Raw genomic sequence first — 13,438 nt, 5'->3', positions numbered from 1 at the left:
TGTAAAATGGTATTATGGATACTATAGTAAGAATGGGCCATCTTATCCCATCCCTAATCTGTGTCTTGTCTGTGCTCTCTGACCAAGGTTTTAGAGAGGCTTGAACTTGTAAGTGACAAAGGAATATTGCTTTAAATTACCAGAGGAAGGACTCTACCCTATAAAGAGGCCCCCAAAATTGCAAGTAGACCTCTCATACCCCCAACTACCAAAAGAGCCCATTAGATCTGTGCCCACCTCTCCTTGCCCAGTGTAAAGGTTTGAGCTTAGTTTCAGCCCTTTATTTCCCTCTGGCAACTTTTCTTTGCATTCAGAATACTTTTGGCACTTATGGGTCAAAAGATGGTACCTACCACTCTGATTCTGAGGCTTCCTCTTGGGCAGCTTCTTCACTTCCAAAACACAAACCTGCAGGGTCCACAAAGGATGGGCAGACCCATTCTATGACCAACACTAGTCACCCCCACCAGTCTCGCTGAGTGCTCTCTTTTTCAATAACAGTCACAACTTCCCAGAGGCCACAGAGACAATCAAATTCACCAAGTTCACTCTTATGGTGTTCTAACAAGCACTTTAATGTGTAGGATTTTCTGACTAAAACATGGAGAGGACACTCAACATTCCTTTCAGTGCAAATGGACCAAGAACTTGGAGTACTGCCTTCCTGAGGAGCTTTTGCCTCCAAAAGTTGTAGTTGCTCATGACAACAATATTCCATCTACCCACTTAACCAAAACAGTCCACTGCCAAGAAGAATCAAAATACAAGTTGGATCTTAAAATCCCACCCCACCCATTCCCCATCAAGACTATGTTCTTAGTCCTAGTTTAGATTTGGATTATCATCACAGCTCACTTAGCCTCAGTTCAAACTGAACTTGCCTAAGTCCTGGAAAGCAGTAGAAACCTAATCAGTGAACCTTACTCTTGGTATCTACTTTGTGAGAGGAGTCAGTTTTTAGAAATTTCCAGACCTTCCAAGTGTCAGTGGGTGATATAATATAGCTGTTGAAATTTGTGATATTAGATACTAGGGGACTCAGCCCCAGGTGCCCAAGTGGAGTAAAGAAACTAAAGAAAAAGAAAGCATATCATTTCCATGTAAATAAATTAGTGAAGAAATACTCTTTTGAGTTTGATTCCCTCCTCTGCCTCTCTAAAACCCATTCCCCTTTGACAATGACAATGAGGTCAGCTGCTAGTCCATGACCTGCTGGGAGTGTGTCCCAGATGTGCAGTTCCAGGATCCAGCTGTTATTGCTTGAGAGACAGAAGCTTGAAGCTGTCATCCAGGATGGACCTCCTGTTGCGCCGTAGCTTTCTCTGCCGATGCTGGTACCACACCACACCACCAAGAGCCAGAGCAATGAGCAGGAGAGTGACACCCATGGCAATCAAGACAGAAGTCAGTATCTCGATATCCTTTACAGGGATCTGCATGCCCAGCATCCTCACATTGCTTTCTCCAATGTCTCTGGGAATTGCTACTGAAATGGAACAAGAGGCAAGTGGGAACCCTGCGATGGAGAATATTCTAAAATGTCTTATTCTATAGTCAACTCTGGGAGAGGAGAAATAAGGTCATCCAAATAGGACAGAGGAACTATCCTTAGCCCTCAAAAGATCAGCCAATGATGACAGATACGGAGGTTACAGAGAACCAGCGTAACAAAATGTCATAGCTGAGAAAATTATTAGGAAGCATTGAGGCACCAGTCCCCCCATGGAAAGAGCTAACACTCAGAGTGAGAAGGGCCTTGACATATTTCTTTAAATATATAAAAACCTGTGATGTAGAAAAAAAAAAAGAATTGAATTTGGTTTGCGTGGTTCCAGAGGGTAGAACTGGGAGCAGTAAGTAGAAACTCCTGAGAAGCAGTTTGACTCAATTATCTAGCTTATCAATACTCACTTTGACCATTGGACCATGACAAGAGCCTGTCTCTGTGCTGTCTGGTCTCTCACATCTTTGCGTCATTATAACACTGATGTCACATTGATCTTTCTAGGTGAAATATCTAATTTTCTTAGTTCCTGGCATACAAACTTTTGATGATCTCCAATCAGCCTATGGAATAAAGCTCAGACTCAAGTCAGACATTGCAACTCTCACGATCAGGTTCTAACTTAGCCTACTCTTATTTACTATCTTCAGGGATAGCAACTCATTCTTTGTTCTACAGAATGGGTGAGCCTCTTCAGGCTTCCAAGACTTTCTCATGCTGCTCCCATTGCCTGAACACCCTTTCTTCTTCCTCACCATTCTATCCCTAGCTTAAACATTATATGTCTCAGCAAAGCTTTCTTCAATTCAGCTGTATAACTAACAATGGTCTTTCTTTTGTGTGCCCAAAGTACCTGTACTGTTTGTACTCCCACAATTTACTTCCTTGGGCTAAGTGACCTAATCCACCCTCACTTCTGGATTTCAGTCTCCTCTTTTATAAAATGGGGATAATAACCATACTTAATTCAGTGGTTTATTGTGAGGCTTGAGTGAGTTGATATTTATAAAATATTTAACATAGCTCCTGGAAGACATCAAATGCACAATAATTGATCCGTTGTTATTATTGTTTCCCCACTTTAAAAAAATAACATAGTATCCAGCACTGCAATTATTGTCTCTGTGTCTCATTCCACTTTTAGACATGAATCTCTTGGAAAATAGTGACTATGTCTTACTTTTTTGGTGTCTCTGGCAGTTAGTATGTGTTTGATGAATGTATAACTGGATGAATCAATATTCTTACAGAACTGAGAGAAGATGAAATATAATGAGTTCAAATGGAAGCTGGGAAACATTCTGATTTTGAGTTTACATTCTACCACTTACTTCCCTTGTGACCTTGGAAAAATCACTTTCCATCTCTCAGAAAATATTGGGCTTTAGTAGACCACCAGTTTTGAGGGGTTTTCCTCACTGTTTAACGTTTTTAACAAACAAGAGCTTATGAGGATGTATGTATGTATGTACACACTGATATGTAAAAATGCATATACAAATGTATGCACAAAATATGTATATATAAAAATATATGTGTGTATATATATATATATGTATATATATATACAAATACATATACATATATGTATGTCACTCTGCTCTCTCTGCTTCACCTTACCTCTCCCTAATCCTCCAGGACATACCCTAGTCCCCTGGTTGACTGTTTATAAGATACTTAGATCATTAGGACCTTTCCAAACAGAGCTGAAAAACCTCCAGACTAAACTGAAAATCTCTAACATCTATTCTAGGCTCTCACAACTTTATGAATCTTTCTCAGTTCAGGTACAAATGAGGTAGAGAGTGAAAGCATTATTTGAACCCAGCCTGGATAGAACAAGAAGCTCTATTTTCTGGAAGTACAGAAATGGATGGTTCTAAAGTGTCAACTATTTAGTATTCTATAGATGAAAGATTAATTACCTGGTGCAGACTGAATGGCATTTGTCCTAGTTTCACACTGTCCTTGTGGGGAATTCATATCTGTACTATAGCACCTTCATTCACAACTCAGCAAGACCTTGAATTTTATTTCCCCTCATACATTAGTAAGAGGATAAGATAGCAGCCTTCACTGAGGATGAGGCAATTTTCCTCAACTCAGGAGGTTGGGCATGGGGGTCAGAGAGAATAAACCTGCTGAGGGAAGCTTAACTGGAAGCTTAACCTTAGATTCCTGGCTTCTGAAATCTTAAATAAATCTCAGGATGTTTTCTGCTAGTATTGAGGTCCACATTTCAGCCATATGAAACTCATCTTCTAGAGGCACTGAACTTTTCCCCAAATGCACAACATATATAACTACCCAATCTGTGTATCCTTCTCCCTACCTTTTCCAGTCTCTTCAGAGATGATGGTGGTAGTGCTTAAGTGTTCTGGAGGAAAAAGAGAAAAGAAGTTAGTCCTATTATTCTTCCTACTTATCCACAGGCTTGTTGTAGGAGGTTAGCAATGGTTGGAGGACTCTCTGTGATATAGTAAGCAAAATGGAGGTGACTGGAATTAACTGTCTTGTGATCAAAGTCAGTATTGGTAGGTGGATTTGATTTTGAGCAGTGACACAAAATATAAGCAAGAGCATAGTCTTAGGAGTCCAAAAGGTAAGTCACCCCTCTGCCAAAATTTACATATTTATTGACACTTTATCCTCATTATTGCTCTTTTTGCCACCTTTTCCCAGCCTTCCTTCAGGAAGCCCCTGTTCTTTGTCAAACCTGCATCCCTACATATTCAACCTTTTTAGAATACTTCTTCCTCTTCTTGCTTTAATGAGGCTGAGCTCTTTTCTGAGGTCAGAAAGATATACTTATAAAGATATAAAGATATACTTCCTTTATATCTTCTCAATACTGTTTTGAGATTATTTATTATTCCTCCCCTTTTTGCAAAGATCCATCTCTTTTGAGGCTTATATTACTTGGCTAAAAAATCACAACCACTTCTTGTCACTGTTACCTAGCAGTTTTCATTCATGGAAGTCTTTGGTACGTGGCTCAGTCTTTCTTGTCTTCAATTCCCATCATAAGTGTCGACCTATCCAACACTTAAGCCTCACAGTTTTTAGACCTCTTAACTCTAACAAATTTCAAATATACTCCAACTCTATCAACCACTCTTATGGTTACATTGGGCTAATTATGCAGACTTGCTCCATCTCATAAGTCTAAAATCTAACAACAGCCTCCTATTCTCTCCATGTTCTAATGCTATTTATTCTATTTCACCTGTTATTTTCTCCTCTCATGAAGACCTCTAGCTCCTGGACACTTCCATTTTTCTCACCTCACCAGTCTCATCCTGTTTTTTTCTTCCATTCCTGGCCAGGCTGGACTCCATTGTCTATCACTTCAACTACTAACTTACCAGGAATATTATAATCATTTGCTGAAACCCCAGTAACTATACTTTCATTGTATTTTTTTCTGGTATTATGATGAACGCTGGTGGAGAAACATCACACAATTGTAAAGATCAGTATTCTTTGGGTCCAACTTCAACTAAGTCCTCAGTGCTGCTTGGCAATAATTAATTTATTTCCCATCACTCAGAGTAACTTTTCCCCCACCACCCAGAGTGGTTATTTCATAACCACTTTGCCCACTCTTCTAAAGCCCCTTACACTACCATCTATCTTTCATTCTTAGTAGATGACTCTGTCTCCTCCATCACAGATGAAACACAGACCATCAGACAGAAATATCTACCTTTTTGTCAAGCCTCTCACCCAAACCTACACATTGGTCTTTTCTGTTTTCTTTCTTCTTTTAGTAGAAAAAAATGACCTTACCCCACTCTAATATTTTTTTGTAGCTCTGACTTTCATCCCCTGCTTCTTCCCTGGGAAGCCCTTTCCAACAATTAGTCTTTTATTCCCTATCTGTCTTCAACTCTTCCCTCTGGTTGGCCTGTTAGCTTATATGTGATTGGAACAATATCAAATTAGACCATAGTCTGTCAAACAAACAAAAGGTAAATAGGTAAAATTTATGGACTGGCTCATTATTATAGAGAGAGGTAAGTTATTCTTATTCATGGAAGTTCCTTGATGATATGTATTGATGCAGTCTCTTATCTATTAGATGGTCCATATTTGACATGACCCGTTACTACACATGGAGAAAATCTATTGCTTTGGATCTATAGCATCTTGATGATATATCAATTCACCACTAGAGTTTGATTCTAAGGACTGACAGGATACAACAAAGAATTATGTGTGCCTGTCTGGGTGGTAGGGAATAGTACCACAGTAGTAACTGGAAGACACATTCTAGCAGTATGTGTTACCAGAGAACAAAGTTTTCCAAAGATATAGGAAATCATAATGTACAATTATTCGTCTTCCTCCCTGGGGGTAAATAGCAGAGTTGTATTTTCTACCCTGGTTTGCTAGCCCTGTTTAAATGTCTAAAGACATTTTCCCACTTTCTATTCCTGCTGACAGAATGTCAATGGCTGGGAATCCCAGAATACCTACCTCAATATAACCAGTTTTCAAAACAGCATGACTTAAAAAAAAAAAAAAAGAACAGGAGAAAAAATACCTCTCTGGATTCATGTGGGTCCCTAGAGTTTCTATTGAGCCTCTTGCAAGGGGGATAATGATGAGTACTGGATTCAGGTTAAGAGACTTAAGAAGTGAGACTCAATGCTTTGATGACCCAAGGACACAAAATTCAACACAGCCTACTCTTCTATGTTATTGGTGGTGAACAAAGATTTATTGGTAAAGAAAATACCCTGGCTATTACGTCTCCATATAACAAATACAAGGAAAAAGTTTTTTCCATCCTTGTTAGCATCTGTCTGGGATTAGTTGTAATTGAAGGCTAATATCTCTTTCCAGCCTTAGACAATCCCCACAAAACAAACTAATTAAGGGGTGACTGTTGGAATTATATTTTTCCTTTTTATAAAAAAAGAACTCATTAATAAGATTCCTTTGAAATAGTTAATACCTCTAATAAACTCTAAAATAATAAATTTACATACAAATTAAATGTATTCAAAGGAAGCAAATCTACACTAAGCATCAATGCATACAGCCCAGCCAGGCTGTCAATTCATGTGAGCTCAACAAGTATCAAAGAAATTAGGAGGGGGCATGAGCAGGGGAGCAACAGGGAATGAGAAATATTGGTTGGGAGAACACTAGAAGGGGTCTGTTCTGTCTTCTTGGGATCAGAAGATGGATGCAAGTCACTTCTTGGATTATCTGGTTCTTACAGGCTAGATACAGTGCCAGAAGATATCCTAATTAGGCTTTACCTCTTTGGGACAAAACCATAAAGACAGTCTCCATGCCAGCATGGACATGGTCTGTAACATGACAGTGAAGCAGCCATGTCCCAGGGTTGCTGGTCACCATCTCCACAACCTCAAAGGTCCCTGGGAACAGATCCACCACGTCTGCCCGGTAACTCTCTCCACTCTGCAAGAGAGATTGTGGGTGAGAGAGAGAAAGTGAAGGGTAGAGATAGTCTCAGAACTTATAGGAATTAAAAGGCTTGGGTATCCACACCAGAGACATGGAATTTCAAGATTCACAGACCAGAGAACAGCTTAAAGATTCCATCTTATCCATCTCTTCTGTGAACCCACCCATACAAACTGACTCAACAGAGGAGACTTTCTCTCCTCCTACTTTTTCTTAAAGTGTCCCAAAGTAAAGTTCATTTAGTCTTTCATTAGGGGGATAAAAACTAGTATATCCATACATTTTAGCAGGCTTAAGCCTTGACCCCTAGGAAGGATCCACATATTTACTTTAGAAATGAAACTCAATTTAGTTTCTCCTCTATGCCACCACCTTTATCAGGACTTCTAAGTCTTTAAGTCCACATTAATGCCTACAACTCTGACCCCTTTTCCGAAGACAAAATTTCTTCTTCAAAACCCACATGTAGTCCCATGTAGGTCCTGAATTGAAGTTCAGGAATGGATTAAGGACTTTCAGAGATTGTGAGACACTACTCTGAAATTTCTTACTCAGGATGACTGCTTACTGGACCTCAAGTCCCTGACTGAGACCCAATTACATTTATTCCTTCAATCTCCTTATCACATAAATGAGCCATTCATTTCTTCTATATCATAGGGGAAAGCTAAGGCCTGGAGGGCAATGACTGACCTTGGGATACAAAGCCAAACTAGAATTCCCTGATCAATACTCCATGTACAAGACCTTTCTTCTTTTAACTGATTATTATCATGTTTCTTTTTATTCTCTTCTTTCTTAATGGATATCAAAGCACTCTGAGGGACTCAGCCTCTTTTCCAGCTCACCCGATAGAGAAAGCTTTCTGCATGGAAATGGACAGTGTGTAGGTCAATATCTTGTCCCATGGCCAGCATGTACCAAGCCACTCGTTCTCCTTGGTACATGGTAAGGCCCCTGAGGTTGGCATAGAGTTTTCCATTAATGGCTGTAAGAGAAGAAAACTATTTTATATCTCTCATTTTGACTTACCACTGCCACTACCCTAGAGCTAATCCCTATCATCTCTGATGATAGCAATACCCTCCTAAATTCTCTCATTTTTATTCCATTTGTCCCTCTCCAGTCTATCTTCCACATTGGTGTTACAAGAGTGGTCTTTCTAAATAACTAATATGATCATGTTATTCTGCTGCTTAAAATACTTTAATAGCTCCCTCCTGCCAAAAATATCAAGTCCATGCCTCCTTAGCTCAGCCAACAAGGTCCTTCAAAATACAGCCCCAAACTACCTTCCCAAACTCATCTACCATTATCTAACATATTTATTTCAATTAAGGTGATTTTTTCACCATCCCCCCATATGGTCCCATATTCATGTTCTCTGTGTTCTTGCTTATGTTTCTGATCTTCCCTCCCAGAAATTTTCCCTACTTTTATCCATCTTTTCAAAGCCCAGTCATACCTTCACCTCTTCTAATAATACTTCCCTGATCTAGCGCCTCTCAGCACCTCTCATTGCCTGCATTCCTTTCCACAACTAAACTCCTCCAGTACTGTCTGTACCACCCTTTGGAACTCACTAGAAACTGCCTTATACATTTACCTATCTTTTAATTTGTGGAATTTTATATCCCCAACTAGGTTGTAGGTTTCTATTAGGCAGGACATAAATGTATATACTATATTCCTTGTATTCATCAGAACACCCAGCAGACACCTGAGCCTACAATAAATGTTTAAAAAAATACCTGTCACATTCTTGGAATTTATAATGATATTAACACATGGGACTCATCATCTGCCTCTTCCCAGGCCACATCCTATGCTTTAAAAACAACAAACCACTCATCACCATGTTAATTCACACTGTCAAGACTATGCCCAGGATACACACCCCCACTTTTCATGTTCTCACAGAGGGAAGATGATTTATACTCTACATCCCAAGAGAGGAAATAATGGAAGGAACATTTATAGCCTATTTACTCTGGCCAAATTTTGTATTTGAGAGAAGGGACTAAATACGCTTAACTCAGTCTGACCATAGAAAGTGGTGCAGATGGATTTGTTATTCCATCATGGGGAAGATTTTATCCCTGTGAAGGAGGAGGGTATTGTTGTCCCTCTACGTCAATGACAGGATGAAAAATCTATCCATTGTTGGGGTAGTATTAGTAAGCCCATTTTGTTGCAGAACTAAATTCAGTTTGCAAATTAGCTTTCTCAGTAAGTTCACATTTGATCTTAAGCATCTCTGCCTCTTACTCAATTGGTTCAGGAATCTGGAAGTGAGAGAAAGGGTATTATTTGTTTGCCCTCAGACACCAACATTATTTTTTTTCTCTAGTGTCAGCACTCAGAGAGTTTTCAACAAATATTTGATAGGTAGATAGATTGATACCTGAAGAGTTTGGATGAATAAACACATAAACAAAAAGATGGAAATGAGCATTATCTAAACCCCTGCACTAGCAAGATCTGTGTCCTCTTTTCATTTTGGTTTTGGGCAATTTATTTCTCTGATTTGAAAGGAGCTAAAAAAATTCATTTTGTAAAGTTTGTGAATCACTGGATTCAATGTGAATCACTCATATTTCCATCAAGGGGAAATAGCTAGAATCTGTGTGACTATGAGATACTACTTTTGAGTTCCAGTAGAGTCACTATAAAAGCTGCAACTTATCCTCAAATCAAAGAAATACTACACTAGAAGAGATAGTGAGAAATCACTTCATACATTCTGCTGCACTTAAATTCTCCCTCTTCTTTGAGATTTTCTCTATTTTTTTTTAAAGATACACAAATCTCTAGAACAAAGGAAGGCTTGAGTGCACAATTTACCTCCAAAATCCATTTGAGCATCAAGAAGCTCTTATTTGTATGTAATATAACCCAGTATGCTGCTCTCTGAAGCTCTCTCTCCAATCCTTCCATCTGTAAATTGAACCTTTGTTTTAAAAATAGATTAAAAGATAAGCTGTCCTTCATTTGACTATATTAGAATATATTGAGAAAACAGATCTCAGATCCAGAGTGGTAAGGAAATAAGATAATATTGAGAAACTAAACTGAGAATTTTTAAGTAGAGAGGCCCTAATCAGCCAGTGCACCAGGTACATTGAGGGTCATAAATGTCCATCTTGCCTTCTCTAATATGTTAAAATGTGCTAGTGTCACCACAGCAACTTTACAGAGTCAGCTTCCTGCTTTCTGGGCACTTGAACTAACGTAGACCACATTACCTATTTTATGTATGAAATATATAATACTGTAGTAGGAGACATTTCTTCTAATTTGTCCCCATTCCACTTTCCTATCCTTTCAGAAAATATGCTCCCTTGGGTTGTGATGGGCCTATCAGATACCCCCATGCAGCCAGTAGGGACTTCTTTGGAAGAGGGTTAGGTTCTTTTCTACAGACCATGCATTTTATTGCTCTCCAAGAAAGTCTCATCCTGTAGGTTAACATGGCCTGGATCCTGGGGCCCATAAGTTTCCACATTTTCTTCCAGATACCAAGACTGGTTCTCATCAAAAATCAAGAATAACAAGGCAAATTCTCGGTCCATGTCATGCCGTCCTCCATTGGGCTCTAGGATGCCCTTTCGGCAGATAGCCAAGGGTCCCACCAGGCCACTGTACATGTCCTAAGGATAGGAGGAAGAGGGAGAGAGTGAACTAGATGGAGTTGTTTCTGGGTGGTAGTGCTCTACAGAGAGACAGGCTAACATCCAAGCCCATTGTGCCCTCAGCACTTCATCATAATGTATTTATAAGTACCTCATCTATATTATCTGAATTCATCCTCACAACAATCTTGGGACATAGGAAAGATATGCTATCTCACTTATGATTTACCTCTGCTGGACTATTCGTTGATCTCCAAACTCACCAATCATTTTCACAACACAATGCCTTTTCTCAGGCTGTTTCTTCTTCCTGTAATGCCCCCCCACCACCATATCCCTATCTTTTATCATACTGCTATTCAGCTTTCAAGGCTCAATGTATGTCTACCTATCATTATGTTGCCTTCTCCAGTTTCCCCCTCATTCATCCTCTCCTCCAAGCAGAAGTAATCACTCTCTCATGGACCCCCACAGCAGTTTCTATTAAATGGTTTTATAGAGCTGCTAATACTATGCTATATTTAAATTTTATTCTGTGTATATATATATAGTTATATTTTATATATTTAATGTCAACGTTATGTTTATATTCATCTGTCTCCCACAACTAGATCATACTCTTTGAAAATGGGAACTGTATCTTACATTTGTATCATCCAAAGCACCAGGTAAAATGTAGTAGGCTCTCAATAAATGATAGCTGACATCTGCCTGTGGATGGGTGGCTACATAGATAAGCCCATTTTCCAGGAAACAGAGGCAGAATGACTTGCCTAAAGTCACTTCAAAAGCAAGACAGAACAAAATTTGGGCTAGAAACCCAATCTCTTGACAACAAATTCTAGGCTTCTTGAATGATAACATACTGCCTTATATTATCCAAGAAGAAGAAATAAGGAAGAAAATCCTCAGAACTAACATGTGATGCTACCTATTCCTTTCATCCCTCCTCCTAACTACTAGAATAAGCCCAGCATTTGAGGAATTTCACCTGAACCCTGAGACTTTAGTGCTGGGCTTCTTACTACATCTGTTTAATAACTTCTTTTTACTAGGCAGCCTGCCCAATTCTGAGACAACTCCAGGAAGCCAATATTGTCTTTACCTTGATGGGATCCACTGCAGAATAATAGATCCAGGAAACACAAGTAGAATCATTGGGCCCAGGGCCAGATCTCTCTGGGATGTTCCACTGGTAAGTGAGAACCTCACCTAGAAGTGGTAACAGGAGTCTCCAGTTAGACCAGATCAGAAATTTCTCCCAGTTCCCGGGTATCCCTAAGAGGCTGTGGCAGGTGAGTCCCAGGACCTTTAAGATATTTCTCCATCATTTCCATATCAGTCTTCATTTTATTTTTGTGACTTTATTCTTATCCCTCCTGGGACACCCTCAACATCTCTTCTACTGTCCCTATCTTTAAATATTCAGGTCCAATACTCTAGTAAGGCAGTTCTGCTACTATTCTCCCTGCTTATAATGACCTTCCTTCTTTGGCTCTGTTTTGGTCTCCCTATCCTGCTGCTGCCTCCTAAATGCAGCTGTTTCTTCAAGGCTCTGTCTCTAGTCCTCTTCTCCTCTTTTTCCATACTGTCTCCATGGAAGATTTAAGCCATCTTTCTGATGTCAATTAATCTGCGTGTATTGATGCCTCAAATACTTAGCCAGACTTTCCTTGTCATTAAGCTCCAATCCAAAATGGGCATAGAGAGAACGTACCTCAACATAATAAAGGCTATATATGACAAATCCACAGTAGGCATCACACTCAATGGTGAAAACCTAAAGCATTTCCTCTAAGATCAGGAACAAGACAAGGATGTCCACTCTCACCACTATTATTCATCATAGTTTTGGAAGTTCTAGCCATGGCAATCAGAGAATAAAAAGAAATAAAAGGAATACAAGTTGGAAAAGAAGAAGTAAAACTGTCACTCTTTGCAGATGACATGATACTATACATAGAGAATCCTAAAAATGCTACCAGAAAACTACTAGATCTAATCAATGAATTTGGAAAAGTTGCAGGATACAAAATTAATGCACAGAAATCTCTTGCATTCCTATACATTAATGATGAAAAATCTGAAAGAGAAATTAAGGAAACACTGCCATTTACCATTGCAACAAAAAGAATAAAATACCTAGGAATAAACCTACCTCAGGACACAAAAGAATTGTATGCAGAAAACTATAAGACACTGATGAAAGAAATTTAAGATGATAACAACAGATGGAGAGATATACCATGTTTTTTTTTGGAAGAGTCAATATTGTGCAAATGACTCTATTACTCAAAGCAATCTACAGGTTCAATGCAATCCCTATCAAATTACCAATGGCATTTTTACAGAACTAGAACAAACAATCTTAAAATTTGTACTGAGACACAAAAGACCCCGAATAGCCAAAGCAGTCTTGAGGGAAAAAAACGGAGCTGGAGGAATCAGACTCCCTGACTTCAGACTATTTATTTGTTTGTTTGTTTGTTTGTTTGATGGGATTAACAGAAACAAACTACTTTATATAAAATAGATATGCAAAGAGGATATACTGTATAGTACAGGGAATTATAGCAATTATCTTAAAATATCTTATAATGGAGTGTAATCTGCAAAAATATTGAATCATGATGCTGTATAACTAAAATTAACATAATATTGTAAATCAACGACTGAACATTGGGGACAGAGTCAAGATGGCAGAATAGGAGGATGTGGAGTTTGCATCTCCTCACAAATACATCAAGAATACATTGGAACAATTCTCAGAGAGCACCTACTGAACACTAGTGGAGGACCTCGGACACCTAAGGGGACAAAAAAATCCCCGAGCAACCAGGTAGGATGAAGGAAAGGGGGAAGA

At 39.0% G+C, this 13,438-nt stretch overlaps 1 protein-coding gene across 5 annotated transcripts in view; it reads right to left on the bottom strand.

Annotated features, from left to right (window-relative positions):
- Nucleotides 1-556: 556 nt before the first annotated feature.
- The window catches only part of HEPH (hephaestin), a 91,404-nt gene continuing 78,522 nt past the window's right edge, over nt 557-13,438 (bottom strand). For 3 of the 5 annotated variants that reach the window (XM_033412488.2, XM_049704582.1, XM_049704581.1), the window contains 6 exons: nt 11,681-11,787; nt 10,368-10,593; nt 7,792-7,931; nt 6,775-6,937; nt 3,837-3,881; nt 557-1,486 (listed from right to left, as the gene is read on the bottom strand). In XM_033412488.2, coding sequence (XP_033268379.1) covers nt 1,254-1,486; nt 3,837-3,881; nt 6,775-6,937; nt 7,792-7,931; nt 10,368-10,593; nt 11,681-11,787 — 914 coding nt within the window. In that variant the 3' untranslated portion in view covers nt 557-1,253. The remainder of the gene's footprint in view (nt 1,487-3,836; nt 3,882-6,774; nt 6,938-7,791; nt 7,932-10,367; nt 10,594-11,680; nt 11,788-13,438) is intronic. The other 2 variants (XM_049704580.1, XM_049704583.1) reach the window with 1 other exon arrangement.

Source organism: Orcinus orca, chromosome X, assembly GCF_937001465.1.
Source record: "Orcinus orca chromosome X, mOrcOrc1.1, whole genome shotgun sequence".
Taxonomy (NCBI): Eukaryota; Metazoa; Chordata; class Mammalia; order Artiodactyla; family Delphinidae; genus Orcinus; species Orcinus orca.
This window is presented reverse-complemented; position numbering and strand designations above follow the sequence as displayed.